Source organism: Mesoplodon bidens (genome assembly GCF_964165515.1).
Source record: "Mesoplodon bidens genome assembly, chromosome: 3".
NCBI lineage: Eukaryota > Metazoa > Chordata > Mammalia > Artiodactyla > Ziphiidae > Mesoplodon > Mesoplodon bidens.
In genome coordinates, this window is record NC_138178.1 from 12,692,283 (window position 1) to 12,708,888 (window position 16,606).

Below are 16,606 nucleotides of genomic sequence, written 5' to 3' on the forward strand. Positions count from 1 at the left end.
GTATAATAATACCTATTGCAAAGGATTAAGGAGTGGATTAGAGATCATGTATGTAAAGCACTTAGCACATTGTCCGGCACATAATAGATGCTCGTTAAATAACATATATGAGTATAATTCTTAGCCAATACACAAGAATCCTTGAGAACCTGTATGTATTAGATGCCCTGACAGTCCCAGTGATCAGTACTTGCTTTCTAACCACTACACCCTCTCTTGAAAAGCAGGAATTACATATGTGAAACAACTAAAAAGCAAAAGATAACAGCATATCACAAAATGTAAAACTGGATAAAATCTGGAACAGGGGAAAAGGTAATATAGTATAAAGAAAAAGTATAGGACTCTAAGAAGTCCTGTATCTTGCTGTGAGATCTTTAGAATTCATGTGGAGCTGAAATGAACAATAACAAATGCATGACCCCCATGGGTTTTGTTTGGTCAAGGAGAAAACAAATTATTACACTATTTTTCTTCCATTTCCAGAGACCATGGAGGAGGAGGTTCTGCTTATGTTAAAGGAAAGAAAATTGAATTTCAAAGCTTTACCTGGTTCTTTGTGTTGGCCCTTTCTAAATGGACATCTTAATGTGTTTTGAGATATAGCAAAAACTGATGTTCAGTTTTGGGTAGAGGATGGAGAGATAGATTATTCTGAATAAGGAGATATAACTGTGTGAGGTTAAAAGAGTGAAAGAGAAGATGTCAGAAAGCAATGACCCGAAAGGACGTGGCTGGGATAAAAATACCTCTTGGAGGGAAAATGGCTGTTGGATTTTAGGACAGCATTACCTAACATCCAAATTGAAGCTGTTGTTTGTGCATATCTAGCTGTACTAGAAGCTGAAAGAGTTATCAAAGCCTCAAGCCTCTTAGACTCTTTGGGAGACAAATCTTCAGTAAAAGTCTGCCATATGCACCAGGCTTGTGTCACTTACGGGTTCCAGTGATATGAACCAGTGAGAAAAAATGGCCTCTAGAAGAGCCTAGAGCAATGGCTAGGATGCTGTCTGCAACGCTGACCAGGAGAGCATAAGGGCCTGGAAATACAGAGAAATTTTAAGGAAGAACTTTTAAAAGTACCCGGTGATTGAGGCTTGAGAAACATCTTAGATAGGCATTAAAGGGTAGCCCCAGAATGCCAGAGCACTTGGAGTCATCACTAGCTCACTAACCACATCTTTTTTAATCTGAAAAATTAGGGAGTTGAATTATATCTCCAGATCTCTTCTAGATGTAAAATTCTAGGATACTATGAAGTGCAAAAACATATGGCAGAGACAATAAATGTTGTGATGCGGAAGGGGGAATTGATTTGAACTGGGATAAATGGAGAAAGGTCCGCGGTGGTGGTAGAATTTTAGATGTGATTTGAAGAATGGATACAATGGGGTAGGCTGAGATAAGGAGGAAAGATATTCAAATGGGGAAAATGACACCAGGAAGTTTTAAAATGGGAATGAATGCTGCATTTATGGTGGATAAAATAGGAGTTTGACTGAATAGAAGATATGTAATAAGAAGCAGAAATATTACCAAAAAATAAGGAAAGATGAGGCCTCAGCAAGTGACCTAGACCTTCCCTTCACCAGCCCTCTGTTGAGGATAATCAACAAAGTTCAGAGGAAAGGATTGTGACTCTAGAAATTTATACCTTGCTAAGTTATCATTCATACATGAAAAAGACATGTTCAGGCATTCACAAACTCAACAGGTATATCTAACTGTACACGTAAACAAATTACTTGGCAAATACTTAAGGCAAGATTGGGGAGGACAAAATTTAAACACAGTAGTGGTGGATCAATAAACTGATAAAATGATATTTAAACTGGATGATAATGATGGTCTGAATCACAGTGTAATTCTTAAGAATGGATTTCTGAAGTAATGACGACATAATAAGGAAAAAAAGTTAATGATTTGGAATTAAAATTCTAGATTTTTTCAACAAAACTCAGGTAGAATTTCATTGATCTTATCATTACCTGAATTACATTATTTGTTAATTGACTGTTTTTGCCACTAGAATGTAAGTTGCCTTGAGGCCTGATCTGTATGCCCAGGATGTAAAGGAATACTTGCATATGGTATGTACTCAATATTTGTCCAGTAAATGAATGACTTTCTTCAGACAAAAGATTATGTTATTTCTCTATCTCCACTACCTAGAACAATACCCAATATATGGAAATCCTCAAGAAATGTCTATAAAGGAATATATTAAAGTGCCTCTGGAAACTTCTTTTTTTATACTTGTGGCCTTGAAGTGCCTTAACTGTTGTACTGTCTGTTGATGCCAGGAAAGAAGATTCCAAATCTGAGGTTCACGGAGCCATCAGTGGGCTCCAGGGACAGCTTGTCTCTCTGAAATTGTGTGCAGAACTTTTGGTGTGCATTCTACAGGGAGAGAGTCCACAGTCACCATCCTATCCTTGTAAGGCCCCCAACCCACCACCAAACCCTTGAGAATCAAACCCTTAGATCACCTTTTCCACTTAAGTCAGTTTCCCTAGCATCCTGGCTGGTTACCTTTCCTTCCATTTTAGAACTTCCACTTCAGAGACTTCTGATATTTCAGTATTTTTAAAGCTGATTTTACTAGCACGTGAATGAAAAAACTATGTTGAAGCATAGATTTGTCGTGATCTCCACAGAATGGCTACAATTCTCAAAGGAGCAGGGTAGGTGGAAATACATTTAAATATCTTTTAATGCTCCTTCAGTGGTTCAGAAAACGCTTGAGTATTTTGCCATATCTTCTGGTCATCCTTAAGAAAAAAGGTGATGGGGGTACAAGAAGCTTAAGAGGAAGTTTGAGACCGTGAGAGTTACCACTGTAAGGGCTGTCAAAGGAGGAGAAATACCAGTGTTTGGCAGACAGTGGAGAAACTTGGCATGACGTGTGTTTCTCCTACAGAGCCTGCGGCATTATAGTAATTTTTTATTAAAAAGGGCGCCAAGAATAAAATGATAGCTATAACAGAATGCCACATGACTAAATATATAATCCTGTGCTGTAATTACAGATTCCATCTGCTTTCCCATGAAGAACTCATAGTCAGTCACCAACAAGCTGGTTGTGAAATTATAATTTCGTGCTCTGTACTGAATAAATGATTAACTAAAATTATTTACAAAGAGAATGAAAGAAAGGGGAAGCGTTTTGGCTAAGCTTTGAGTTTTCAACCCAGTCAATTAGAGAAGCCATAGACTTGTAGAGATGCTTTTCTACCTCTATTAAGGAAATAAAGAGTATTTAGGATAAGGCTGCCCAACAGAACTGCAGCGATGAAATGTTCTGATCCTGCATTGTCCAATGTGGCAGGCACAAGCCCCATGTGGCTCCTGAGCACTTGAAGTGTAACTGATGAGACTGAGGAACTGAATTTTTCATTTTATTTTTTATTGTTGATTTTAATTAATACAATTTTAGTTATTTTAAATGTAAATAACCACACGTGGCCAGTGGCTACTGTATTAGACAGCACAAGTCTAAGGGAACATACAATTATAAAGCTGAACTCAGTGAAAAGAGATGAATCATGAGAGTTGAGTGATTTTTATGCTGCCGGTAAGTGCAAATAAAAGGCTTTTTTGATTTCTGTTGGAATGTGTTTACCAAGTCAGTGGTCTCCGATCACGAGAAGCCAATTGCACAGGAAAAGGGAGACAGATAAACAGAAGGAAGTAGACTGCACCACTCGTGCATGGACTTTTAGTACAGACTCTCTAGACATCACTTAAAAGGGTAAAGGTTAAAATGAAAACCGCTAAAATGGCCTTTCATTTGCTTTACAACCTGAATCAAAATAGCAAATCTTTAGAGCAAGGTGAGCAAGCCGATATTTATTCATACAGTTTTTTTTTTTTTTTTTTTTTTTTTTTTTGCTGTACGCGGGCCTCTCACTGTTGTGGCCTCCCCCATTGCGGACGCACAGGCCCAGCGGCCATGGCTCACGGGCCCAGCCTCTCCGCGGCATGTGGGATCTTCCCAGACCGGGGCACGAACCCGTATCCCCTGCATCGGCAGGCGGACTCTCAACCACTGCGCCACCAGGGAAGCCCCATACAGTTTTGTATATGTATGTTATTTATACATACATCTGTGATGAGGGAGAAAGATAGGAAAATAAAGTCCCTAAGAGGCTTCATTCCTAGAAAAAAGTCTATGGCAGTTTTGGCAGTCTATGACAGAGTTAAAGGTTGAGTTCTGAGGCTGATGAAAAGGGTCCAGAAAAACAAGACCCTGGGGACATCCCACTCTTCAGGGAACTGGGTTTGGTTGCCCAGGTGAGGGAGCAGTTTCCACTCTTGCCTGTTCCTCTGATTCAACACCCACCATGCTGGTTCCCTGTATGCACCTCAGAGGAAGGCGTTGACCCATTAACATAAATGTTCAGTTGACTTGATACTTAACCACTAAGATTCCAAGGCCAAATCATAGTCTCTTGTGAGTTTAAATACTGTGGATTTACCCACTAAAGTTCAACTGCCTCTGAAACATAAGAGAATAAAATTGCCGTGCTCTTAAACTCGAAGACCTGACCGTGAATCGTGATGGCTGTGCTCTAGGCCTCTGGGAACTTCAGTGACCGGATGGGCTTTCACAGCTGATACCCCTGCGTTCTTGGACAGTTCACGCAAACTTCAACAGTTTTGTACAATGATGGACAGCACCCTCAACTACATCATTAATAATTACATTTACTAAGTTCTTATCTAATGCCTGGCACTGTTCTAAGCATCTTTTACTTCTCTAACCTTGCCCCACTGCTGTGAGTGGGTATGCGGGGGACATGATTACATCCTCACTGGGGCATACCGAGGTTAGGAGATTTGCCCCAGATCACAGATGGTGGATGATGAGGTGAGGATTCAGACTCTGACAGCATAACCCTGGAGCCCATACTCAGTTACCGAATATCACGCCTTGTACCAAACATTGCCTACTAACGCTGTTTCTGTTAGTAATTCTTTCGTGCAGTCAGTCCACAGGAAAAGTCTGCCTTTTGTTAAAGCATCACAAACAACCTTTCAGCCAGACTTGGAAATGATTTGGGAAAGCATAATATAGTTGTGTTGGTTATTCAAGCCATATCTTCCCCCCATTTAGGCATCTTCTTAGCTAGTGTTCTCCTTTATGAGAAGAAACGGAGAGCAATAAACCATAAATGCACACATCGGTATGTGCTTTGACAATGAGAATACTAACACAAGCAAAGGAAGCATTTTGTTCTAACCTTATCACCAAACACTCTTTTTTTTCTGTCCCCGTTACCCATTTTAACCAGTAGATGAAAAACTAATAAAAATAAAAATCTTTGGAAACAATGTTTTAGGAGATATATAAGAAGCAAATTGCCATGACTTGACACAGAAAAGTTTGTTTTCTCAAGCACTTATATATCCCTCTTTTACATCTGGTTTTTATTTCTAATTTGTACAACAAACCTTTCACTGACTTTGAAGAGGTATACCTCAGAACAAATTCCAAGTTCAGATAGTTTAAACTGTGCTATAGTGTTTTGAAGTATTAGAATTTATAAGACAGAACAGCAGTTAGATACTTTAATACTACTCTGTCAGCTTTATGAACATAAAATCAGAGTAGGGGAAGGATGGAAGGATCCTCGGGATTGTCGGAGAGCAACGGTCACTGTTACACCTGCCTTTGGCTGCCCTCAAGACTGCTGTGACCCAAGGAAGCAAAAGCTAGATTTTTGTTAACTTGAGGATCGGAATTGTTTCTCAGTCCTTGATTGTGCTCCTCAAGGACTGGAGTACAGAGGACAACACCAGCAAGACATTATAAAAATATGGAGAGTGTATTAGACAAATATATCTATTGTTTAATAGTTCCTTAATTCTGATTTTAATCAGAAAGTGTTTGTCGTCAAGTACTGTGTTCATGACTCCACTTTCTGGTAGTCATAGGATGTCAATAATGCTATTTTGCAGCAAAAAGAAGGGTAATGCAAATAAGGTGCAGTGAAAAATTAAGAGAATTTAGAACATTTTAGGGGTATGTCCAAAGGAGAGCAGCCAGACTGATGAACTATATCAGGAGACCACAGTGACCTTCTCTGCAAAGCTTTCCTAGACCTGGGCAGACAGGTCTTCTGTAGCCTCTGTTTCCAGCTGCATTGAAGGATCATACAGAAGTTATATAGGGGTGTGTGTGTGTGTGTGCGCGCGCGTGTGTGTGTGTGTGTGTAGCAGAATCTAAAGAATTCGCAAGGCAACAGATCTTATTTACTGAGTGTTTTCTATGTGCCAGGCACTGTGAACTTCATATACTCTCATTGTAATCGATAGAACAACCAAAATGACTTGGACATGACAATTCTCATTTAAGAGATTAAAAAAAAAAGCTGAAATAACTTGGCCAAATTTGGCAACTTCACCAGAATAACAGTTTATGAGAGGCAGAGCCGGGACAGAGGCCACGTTTGTAACCACAATGTTCCAGTGTTGTCAGGAAGGTTCCTGCACTCACCTCAGATTCTTTCAAACAGTAAAATCCTGCGAGTCTTTTGACTATACACAACTTTTTCCCATTCACATTTTATTTGAAGACAACCACACCAAAGGTCTGTTTCAAAATAAGTTTTTAAATTGAAAATTGAGGACGTTTTCTACTTTTAACCTAATCAGAAGTTCATAAACTTTAGAGACAAAAAAACCCTGCTTTAATTTTTTATCATAGCTTTTTTTTTTGTAATTAGAATAGGTTCTGTATCTCCACTTTCTGTAGAACAACTACAGTTCAAGAATAGTAGTTTCTTATAAACTGATTAACTCAGTATCCCAGTAAGCATAGCAGAAACCAAAAATTGGTGAGTTTCCATTTTTTTCAGATGGGTTCTTTTTCTTTTTTTTACATCTTTATTGGAGTATAATTGCTTTACAGTGGTGTGTTAGTTTCTGCTGTATAACAAAATGAATCAGCTGTATGCATACATATATCCCCATACCCCCTCCGTCTTGCGTCTCCCTCCCACCCTCCCTATCCCACCCCTCTAGGTGGTCACAAAGCACTGAGCTGATCTCCCTGTGCTATGCAGCAGCTTCCCACTAGTTATCTATATTACATTTGGTAGTGTGTATATGTCAGTGCTACCCTCTCACTACGTCCCAGCTTCCCCTTCCCCCACCCCGTGTCCTCAAGTCCATTCTCTACGTCTGCGTCTTTATTCCTGCCCTGCCACCAGGTTCATCAGTGCTATTTTTTTAGAGTCCATATATCTGTGTTAGCATACAGTATTGTTTTTCTCTTTCTGACTTACCTCACTCTGTATGACAGACTCTAGGTCCATCCACCTCACTACAAATAACTCAATTTCTTTCCTCTTTATATCATAGCTTTTTAATTCAAATATTGTGATCATATTCCTATGCTATCAAATATTCAGTGACATCATTCTATCAAAATGGAATAATTTATCTAAGTTTTTATTATAAAACATTTTTGTTACTTCTATAATCACGACCGCTATGGAAATAATTTTTTGTATGATCCATGCTTATTTACCATGATCACTTTAAATTATTTTACAACTTCTGAGATCACCTTGTCCCAAATGACAAACCTATTGGACATTGTTGAACCTTGCTTTCAAAAGGGAGAGACAAGGTTTTGTGTTATGGGGAATGCATTATTCAAGCACTGGAAAGAGAAAAAGGTGATGAACACAGATTTTTCTCTCCATAGAATTGGAAAATACAGGACTTCTAATGTCCAAATAGTCATCTTAAGACAACCTCACATACATACCTAATAGCTATAGCATAACTTCCAGTCATTTTTTAAAATTCATTTGGATAATTAACATTAATGAGAGACTGGCAAATGTAAATTTAAAGTATTTGAAAGAACAAACCAAAACGATTTGTTCATTAACTAGGCTTATAAACATGCCATCCACATACTGGAAAAGCTAATAATTACTCTCTAATTGTGCTAATCAAGTAATGACAATGTTGTAAATGTTTGTTTACATAATGTTAGATTTCTCTGACTAATCTTATCATTAGTCAGACTTTGGACTTCTGCCACCATGCACTGATGTATATACTGGTACATGCCAAACTGTTTCAACAGTTTATTTTTAAAACTGGTTGTTAACATGCTGCTAGTATTCAAATCAGAAACTTACCACATCCTTGGGAGGGGGCTCTGATTCCTTCTTTATCTTTTTATCCATTCTGGAAAAAGATGCCACAAATGGTTAAAATGTCATTTGTACATTGTATATGTACAAATCTCTCAGTTACCTGCATTCCTAGGAGGAGATGTACTTCGTCCTCTAAATTTTACCTAAAAAGAAACTAGGCAATACATGTAGCAATTATTGCACATATACAAATATGTTACCTGCATCCCAAACTTCACAATTTTAAAGGAACTTATTGATAAGATTGTTGGGCATTTGTCCTGGCTTCCAGTTTGGAAAGAAGGAGAATACATTAATGCCATAAATTTTACTTACATAACAGGTAATGGTTTACCATGCTTATAGCTCACTTGTGTAGGGCTTGGGAGACTAAATCTAAATTACTTTTGAGATCTGCAGGAATGTTCTGCCACAAAGGGAGGGATTTTTGTCTGCTTTCTTGCACTGATCTATCCCAAGCACCTAGAACAGGGTCTGGTACATACTGGGCATTTGACATTTATAAAAATCATTAACTCTGTTGTTCCTGGGGGTAATTATTTTCTGAATGATATCCAAGATCTACCAAGACCAAGTGAACATTTGTGTCATTTTCCCAGATAAAAAAATGTTTTCTCTAATGTATTCCATGGCTCAATAAAAAAGTAATTGAGAATCTCAAAAGATGTATTCTAGGGAAATTGGGGTTACTAACTCCACCTGGGTACAGAGAACTTTCCAAGATGCTGGTGACTGTTAAAATAACCCTAGATGGGCTTCCCTGGTGGCACAGTGGTTGAGAGTCTGCCTGCCGATGCAGGGGACACAGGTTCGTGCCCCGGTCTGGGAAGATCCCACATGCTACGGAGCGGCTGGGCCTGTGAGCCATGGCCGCTGAGCCTGCGCTGCTCTGCAACGGGAGAGCCCACAACAGTGAGAGGCCCGCGTACCGCAAAAAAAAAAAAAAAAAAAAAAAAAAAAATCCTAGAAATCTTTCATGTTTTCTCCAATGAGAGTTTGTGGGGTTATGTTTGGTATTAGGGCAATCTCAGATGGTATATTCTAGTCTCAAGGAAATTACGATAGTCTCAAGAAAATTTGGGGAAGTAGGAAATCTTTGGAGAGAATCTACAATGTCAGGGTTAGTTTAGATGGCTTGCCAAGGGACAACAGCAACTCCAAGAATTGATCACATAAGTTAAAAAGCCACATGTTCATAGAAACTCATAGTGACTTCTGAAAGACATCTATTCCAGGTCCCTAACTTGAAGTCACATAAATTTCAATATCCTTGAGGGCCTGGGCAAGCTTATGCTGTTCACTACCTCATGCTATACCTAATATGTTAAAACATTAAAATACACCCACGTCCCCTGTTAAATATAATTTTCATCATAAAAAAGATTTGAAATTTTGCATTTGAAATGACTCATCAGTTTGTACACCTGGAAATTCTTGCAAAATAAGAAAATTGTTTTCAAATGTAATTTTAATATTAATAAAACACTTAATATTAATTTTTGAATTTTATTTTCATATTTTAGACCAAATGCTTTTTTTCAGATCCCAAATATCTTTCTTTCACAGATATTTGAAAAGCACACAGATCCCAGACTTTGTGCCTATAATGTTTCAGGCAGACACACAGACTATTCTGGACAGATGAAAATCTGACCTATGATTTCTCTAGGAAAAAGAGATTTCACAGCTCTTTATAACCAATTCCAAGATATAGCAGCCTTTGCTTTACAAAAGAATTCCTTATGAATAACATTCAAGAAACAAGTAAATTACACCCATAGAAAGTTACTTGAAGTCATCTGATTTTCACTCAGGAACTTATTTTTCCCATTTCAGGATAGTGGTTTTGAGTAATTGCACACTGAAAAATACAGAGGCTGGAATAGCCTAAACATACAGGATTACAGAGAACTGATCCTCGGCAATATGGTGAAGTAGGAAGCATTTCGGTTTTTTTTTTTTTTTTTTTGCGGTACACGGGCCTTTCACTGTTGTGGCCTCTCCCGTTGCGGAGCACAGGCTCCAGACGCGCAGGCTCAGCGGCCATGGCTCATGGGCCTAGCTGCTCCGCAGCATGTGGGATCCTCCCGGACAGGGGCACGAACCCGTGTCCCCTGCATCGGCAGATGGACTCTCAACCACTGCGCCACCAGGGAAGCCCCTGTTTTATTATTATTATTATTATTACCATATTGGATATAGGGGAGAAAATACACAGCTGACATAGTCCAGGGGCAGTGAACCCCAGAGTGACCCTAAGGTTTTTTTTTAATTTGTAAGTTAAACATTTCACTTAAAATCAACGTGATACAACTAAATTACCTTATTTTATTCTTTAAAGACTCATTTCCCTTTAAAGCTACAGAGACGTCAAATTAAGAAAATCTCTTTGACTTTTTGAAGCAAACTAAACCTGTTTTCCTTGACTATTTTACCACCTGCCCATTGATTTTTTTTTGTGCTGAAATATACATCACATAAAATTTACCATTTTAACCATTTTTAAGTGTATAATTCTGTGTCTACTGTTCACTTATAAAGGTATAACATTTCATTACAGAGAATTTGGAAAGCAAGGAAGGGAATATGGAATTTAAAAAAAAATCACTCATAAATAAGTTCAGGGAGATAGCACTATTTGGATATAGCTCATTTTTTGTGTATTTTCTATAGTGATTTTACCATCTTACCTGGATTTCTATCTGCTATTCTCAACTTCCCTTCCTGGGACCTTTTTCTTAATAAATTCTTAAACTAATGGACAAGTTCATGAAATCTCATTCTCCATTTATTGCTTCAATCATCATTAGTGGATCAGCATGTCATTTAAAATAATATTTTAAAATCCACCATCTAGCCAGTCCCCTGTTGTTGAGCATTTGTTTCCAATTTTCTGGAATTATGGACAAGGCTGCAAATGAACATTCTTAGACAATAAAATTTTCATCCACATCTGCAACTGTTTCTTTAGGAGAAATTCCTAGTAGTAAAATAACTACTAGGTGAAAAGGTATGAACTTCATGGCATTGGACATGAAAACAAATCTGCTTTGAATATGCATCTTCTTGGTTATTGGAAAGGAGTCACATTTTTCACGAATTTATTGATCTTCTTTGTGAACTTTCAGCCTATGCGATCTTAAACATTTTCTAACGAGATTTATTTTGAGGAGAAGGGCTAGAGCAATTGGGGACCCACTTTTTGAGTTGCTCAGAGTCAAGTAACGGAATCTTAGACCCTCAGATCCTCACTCTGGGCCTCAGTTTTGTCACCTCTTTGTTAAATAGGAGGCGGCCGGCACGCTTACGAAATCCACAATCCATAGGGACCACAGTCTAACACTGCGGGCGTAAGGCAGGGACCCAGAGGTCCTTACAAGGTGTTCCCTCAGTTGCCCCAGATGCCCCCCACACGCGGGGCACTGTCTCCTTCCCCAACGGTTGCTGGGGCCTCTACCCTGGGCCTCTCTTCAAACCGCAGGGGTAGCGGTGCAGCCTCCCTCCCGCCTTTACCTGCAGGGAGATCCCGCCGGGCAGCGGCTTCTCAGACCTGGCCCACTGCAACGGCTGCAGCCAGCTCGCGTCTCTCTAGTCCACTGTTGTGCCTGGTTGCTAGGCGACAGCGGGCCGCGCCTGCGCAATCCGCGCCCGCGTGCGCCGCGGCAGTGGAAGCGCGCGCTCGGCTTCCCGAGACACTCCTTTCCCTTTCGCGAGTAGAGGTAGGTACCCGAGGAACCGTGTGCGCCCTCTGTACCTGAGTCCCGGGCTTCGGGGCAGGATAAACACCGGGAATCCTCTCCTTCCAGTTGTTGAGGGCCAGCCCTAGAGACAAGTGTAAATCGGAAGGCAGGGCAGGGCCGCCTCAGCAGCTGGCCAGAGATTCACATACTCTGAGGTGCGGATGCGTTCTCCCAGCGACAGGCCTCGGCCGGAGTCTCTGTGAGGTGACTTCCAAATCTCCACTTTCTGCCCGGACTCCGCCGAGCTGCCGACCTGCATTGCTAACTTTCCATGCCCGAGGGTGTCCACCCTGTCCCCACAGAACGTATCACGTCCCTTCAGAACCTCCTCCTCTTACACCTGTTTCCTGTTTCTGCCATTTCTCCCAATAGCCTAGAACTTCAGTTTCCCTTCTTCCCCCTCCACCCCCAACTCCAATCAGCACTTAAATCAATCCGCCCTCCACTTTTTGTCCCCTGTCTATTCCCTCTCTTAAATCTTTACTGTCACCACAATCCAGGTCATCATTTTTTGCCTTCTAAGTGATGGTTTCGGTTTCTCTTTCCAGTGCTTTCTTGGTACCACAGATCAACCTTCCGGAAATTATTGCTCTAGTCATGTCACTCCCCTACTCAGACTTGAGCGGCTTCGTAAAATAAAATCTAAGCTCGTTAGCCTGTTCTTCAAAGCCATCTGCCCCCGCCCCGTTCTATCTGTGCAGCCCGCCCCTGTCCCAAACACAAGCCCTAGCCAAACTTACTGTTCCCCCAAACTTTTCCATGCTTTTCTCCTTTAGATTTTTGCCCACTCTGTTCCTTCATCATTTCATCTATTCAACAAATATTTATTAAGCATCTACCATTTGCCAGGTCATGGGCAACGTGCACAACTCCTGGAATATTCTTTCATTTCTGCATAATGAAGCCCAGCTCCAATGCCATCTTCATAAAATACTCTTTGATTGATCTTAGCAAAAAATCTCTCCCTCTCCTGAATTCCTCTCAGGCTTTTTGAACTCCATCTGCTACCTGTCTCCGTTGGCCTCCCAGTCCTAAGAGTGTTAGATGCTTCTTACAATTGCTTATTTCCTATCCCTTTATGTCCCCTTCTTACCTTTTCAATTACCTGATAAACAGCTTTATACATATTTAACAGTTCTTTATATTAGATTTTGTATGGTCAAATAACATGTGATTTCCGTCTCCTGATTGGACCTTGAATAAGACACTCCTGTTATTTTCAGCCTCTCTCTCTCTTCCCTTCAGTATATGAATACTGTGAAGTCTCTCATTTGCCTCATACAAAAACCAAAAAACAAAAAGCCTCCTTTGAACCTGTAGCTCCTTCTAGCTATCATTCTGTTTTTCTCTTTCTCTTCTTGACCATGAATTTCCCCCAAAGTAGCTTGCATTTGATACTTCCACATTTTAACCTACATTCACTCCTCAAACATAGTGATCTGGTTTGGTCCTGCCACTAAAACTACCCCAATCCATTGTCTGTTACTTAGACTTCATCTTTTTTGACATCGCTGCTGCAAATAACACTCTTGATGATACCTCATACTTGAAACACCTTCCTGGGTTTCCTTGATCCTCCTAGTTTCATAAGCATTATTTAAGGTCCTTTCTGTACAGCCTTAAATGTTGATATTTCCCAAAGATCTGTCCCTGGTTCTCGTGTTATATTATAGCTTTTTCAGGGTGATTTTACTTATTTTTGTAACTTCAAATGCCATATATATAGCTCCCCACCAGACGCCAGTACTGTGTTATAGGCTCATATAGCCTTCTTTTTTTTTTTAAATTGAAGTCTAGTTGATTTACAATGTTGTGTTAGTTCCAGGTGTACAGCAAAGAGATTCCCATATATATATATATATATATATATATATATATATATATATATACACATACATATATGTATATATGTATTCTTTTTCAGATTCTTTTCCCTTATAGGTTATTACAAAATATTGAGTATAATTCCCTGTGCTATACAGTAGGTCCTTGTTGGTTACCTATATTTTATATCATGTATCCTTCTTTTTATGGAAAGCTCCACCTGGATGTCTACAGGTGTTTACCACCTAAACTCATTATTTTCCCAATATAAACATTTTTCTATTTATCAAGGGGTACCACCACCCACCTAGATACCCAAGCATGAAGTCTGACAGTCATTCTAGACTTACTCTCCCTCGTATGCAGTTATTTGGATTCCCTTAAAAGTCTCTTGACTTTATTCTCACTTTTCCATTCCCATAGCCTGGGTACTGAGTGTCACCATCCTTTGCTTGATTTCATCAAACAAGCCTGCTGACACATCTCCCATCCTCTCACTTTCTCCTGGCTTCAGTCCATCTTCTCCAGGATGACCCAGGTAATCTTTGTAATTTGTCTCTCTCCTCGCTGGTCCCCCAGTCACTCCACCACATACATGATGAGATGCAATAAGATTCCTAAATTTGCATTCAAGACCTTGTTCTGGCTGACTCCTCCCTACTGCAATAGCTTCTCTAATCACTCAAAAAAAAAAAAAAAAAAGCAAACTGCTCATAATTCTTCAAGGACACCATGACATTTTATGCCCTTAACTCTCCTAATCAACCTGAAACCTATCTGTCTTTCAAAATTTATTTTAGTCATGATTTCCTCCAGAAAGTCTTAATTCTCCAAACATGATAAACATTTCTCATTTTGTACCTTACACCTGCTCTTCTGCTATTTTCACATGATATTGTAATTCGTTTGTTAATGCGTGTGTCTCCCCACCTTGGCTGTTTCTGAATATTCTTCAAATAACTCATTTATTGAGTACTTATTATGAGCCAGACAATTATGAAGTGGTTAAAATGCAGCATTAAACCCCCACCATAACCCTGTAAGGTACAAATGAAGTAATTGACATAGGTCACTCTATCAATAAATGGCAGAGCCAGGAGTTGAGCTGAGGTCTGCTTGACCGTCAGTCATGTTCTGAACCAACACGTCATACCAGCCCATCCTGAAAATTCAATGTTATAACAACTTGTAAAGGGTTTTCATGAAATAATTAAAATTGCTGTTTTGATTCTGTTTTTCCCCACAGACTTAATCTTTATTGCACATGTCTATTTTTTTGAGGTCCTATTTATACAGTTGGATGAGTTTTGGCAAATGTTTACAGTTGTGTGACCACTACCACAATTAAGATATAGAACATTTCCATCATCTCAATTTCCTTCATACCCGTTTGAAGTCAAATCTTTCTCTCCATCCCACTTCCGTGGGAACAACTGATCGGTTTTCTCTCCCTTTAATTTTGCATTTTTATGAACATCTTATATATGGAACCACACAATACATTACCTTTTCAGTCTAACTTCTTTAACTTTGCAGATACTTTTGAGATTTGTCCGTGGTGTTGCATGTATCAATAGTTTCTTTCTTTCTATTGCTGAGTAGTGTTGCACTCCATGGATGTACAACATCCATTCGCTGGTTGATGGACATTTGGGTTCTTTGCAGTTTTGGACTGTTATAAATAAATCTGCTCTAAACAGTTATACACAGGTTTTTGTGTGAACATATGTTTCTCCTTCCTTGGGAAAATACCCAAGAGTGTAATTTCTGGATCTTATTCCATGTGTATGTTTGATGTTATGAGAACTTGCCAAACTGTTTTCCAAAGGAACTATACTATATTTGCATTCCCATCAGCAATGAGTCAGACATCCATTTGCTTTTTATGCCCTACAACACTTGATATTGTCAGGCCTTTTAATTTTAGTCTTCCTATTGGGTATGTAGTGCTATCTCCTTCTGGTTTTAATTTGCATTTCCTTCATGACTAATCATGATGAGCTGATTCTCTGTTAACCATTTCTGCATCTTCTTTTGTGAAGCATCTGTTCAAATATTTTTCCTACATTTAATTGGGCTGTTTGTCTTATTACTTGCAAGAATTTGCTATACATTCTGGATACAGGTCATTTATCATATATATAATTTGGAAATATTTTTGGATCTGGTTCATTACAGTGGAAAATGAAATTTAGAGACCATAATCTAAACACTCGCGTTGCTCATTGCTACTAGGTTGGTCATTCCTTCTAGGCCTTCTCAGAAGCCTGGTGAAGCTCTGAATTCAGCACACATTATAAATCAGATATCTACAGATCCAGACTGTGGTTATAACAGATAAGATATCATTGTGGGGCAGTCATCAGCGCTCTCTGGTTCTCTAGCCATGGCTTCTACTGGGATCTTAAAACTGTCATTTTCTGTCTCAGAACTACTAAATAAGAAGTAGTTCACCCTCCCCACATCCCTTGTAACCCTTCTGTCCACCACACTGTGCTATGGCAGTAGTCACTTATTCTGTCAGAATTCTTCAATAGGTACTTCTTTTTAGGAGACCACAAGTGACTCCCAATAAGCCATCCTCTCAAAGTAAGCAAATCTTCAGTTTTCAAATTCAATCAGGTCAAATAGCCAGTCCCAGATTTACATCTTTGAACTTCTAAGATCAATAATCACTTCCCGTTTCAATTACTGTGTCATTTGAAGTCCCACTGCAGACAACAAAATCTATTCTAGTTAGCAGGGAATTAGAGATTTATAGCATTGTTGCAAAGGCTGGAGAAGCAGGTTCTAGGCTGATATTTCAGAGATGACTTTCAAAACAATACTGCAGAGCATAATTCACAATAACTATGAAGTGAAAAC

At 39.3% G+C, this 16,606-nt stretch overlaps 1 protein-coding gene across 2 annotated transcripts in view; it reads right to left on the reverse strand.

Moving 5' to 3' along the window:
• ARMC3 (armadillo repeat containing 3) overlaps positions 1 to 8,214 on the reverse strand; it is a 93,831-nt gene extending 85,617 nt beyond the window's left edge. For both annotated transcript variants that reach the window (XM_081229197.1, XM_081229196.1), the window contains exon 1: positions 8,160 to 8,214. In XM_081229197.1, coding sequence (XP_081085323.1) covers positions 8,160 to 8,207 — 48 coding nt within the window. In that variant the 5' untranslated portion in view covers positions 8,208 to 8,214. The remainder of the gene's footprint in view (positions 1 to 8,159) is intronic.
• Between the last annotated feature and the right edge of the window lie 8,392 nt (positions 8,215 to 16,606).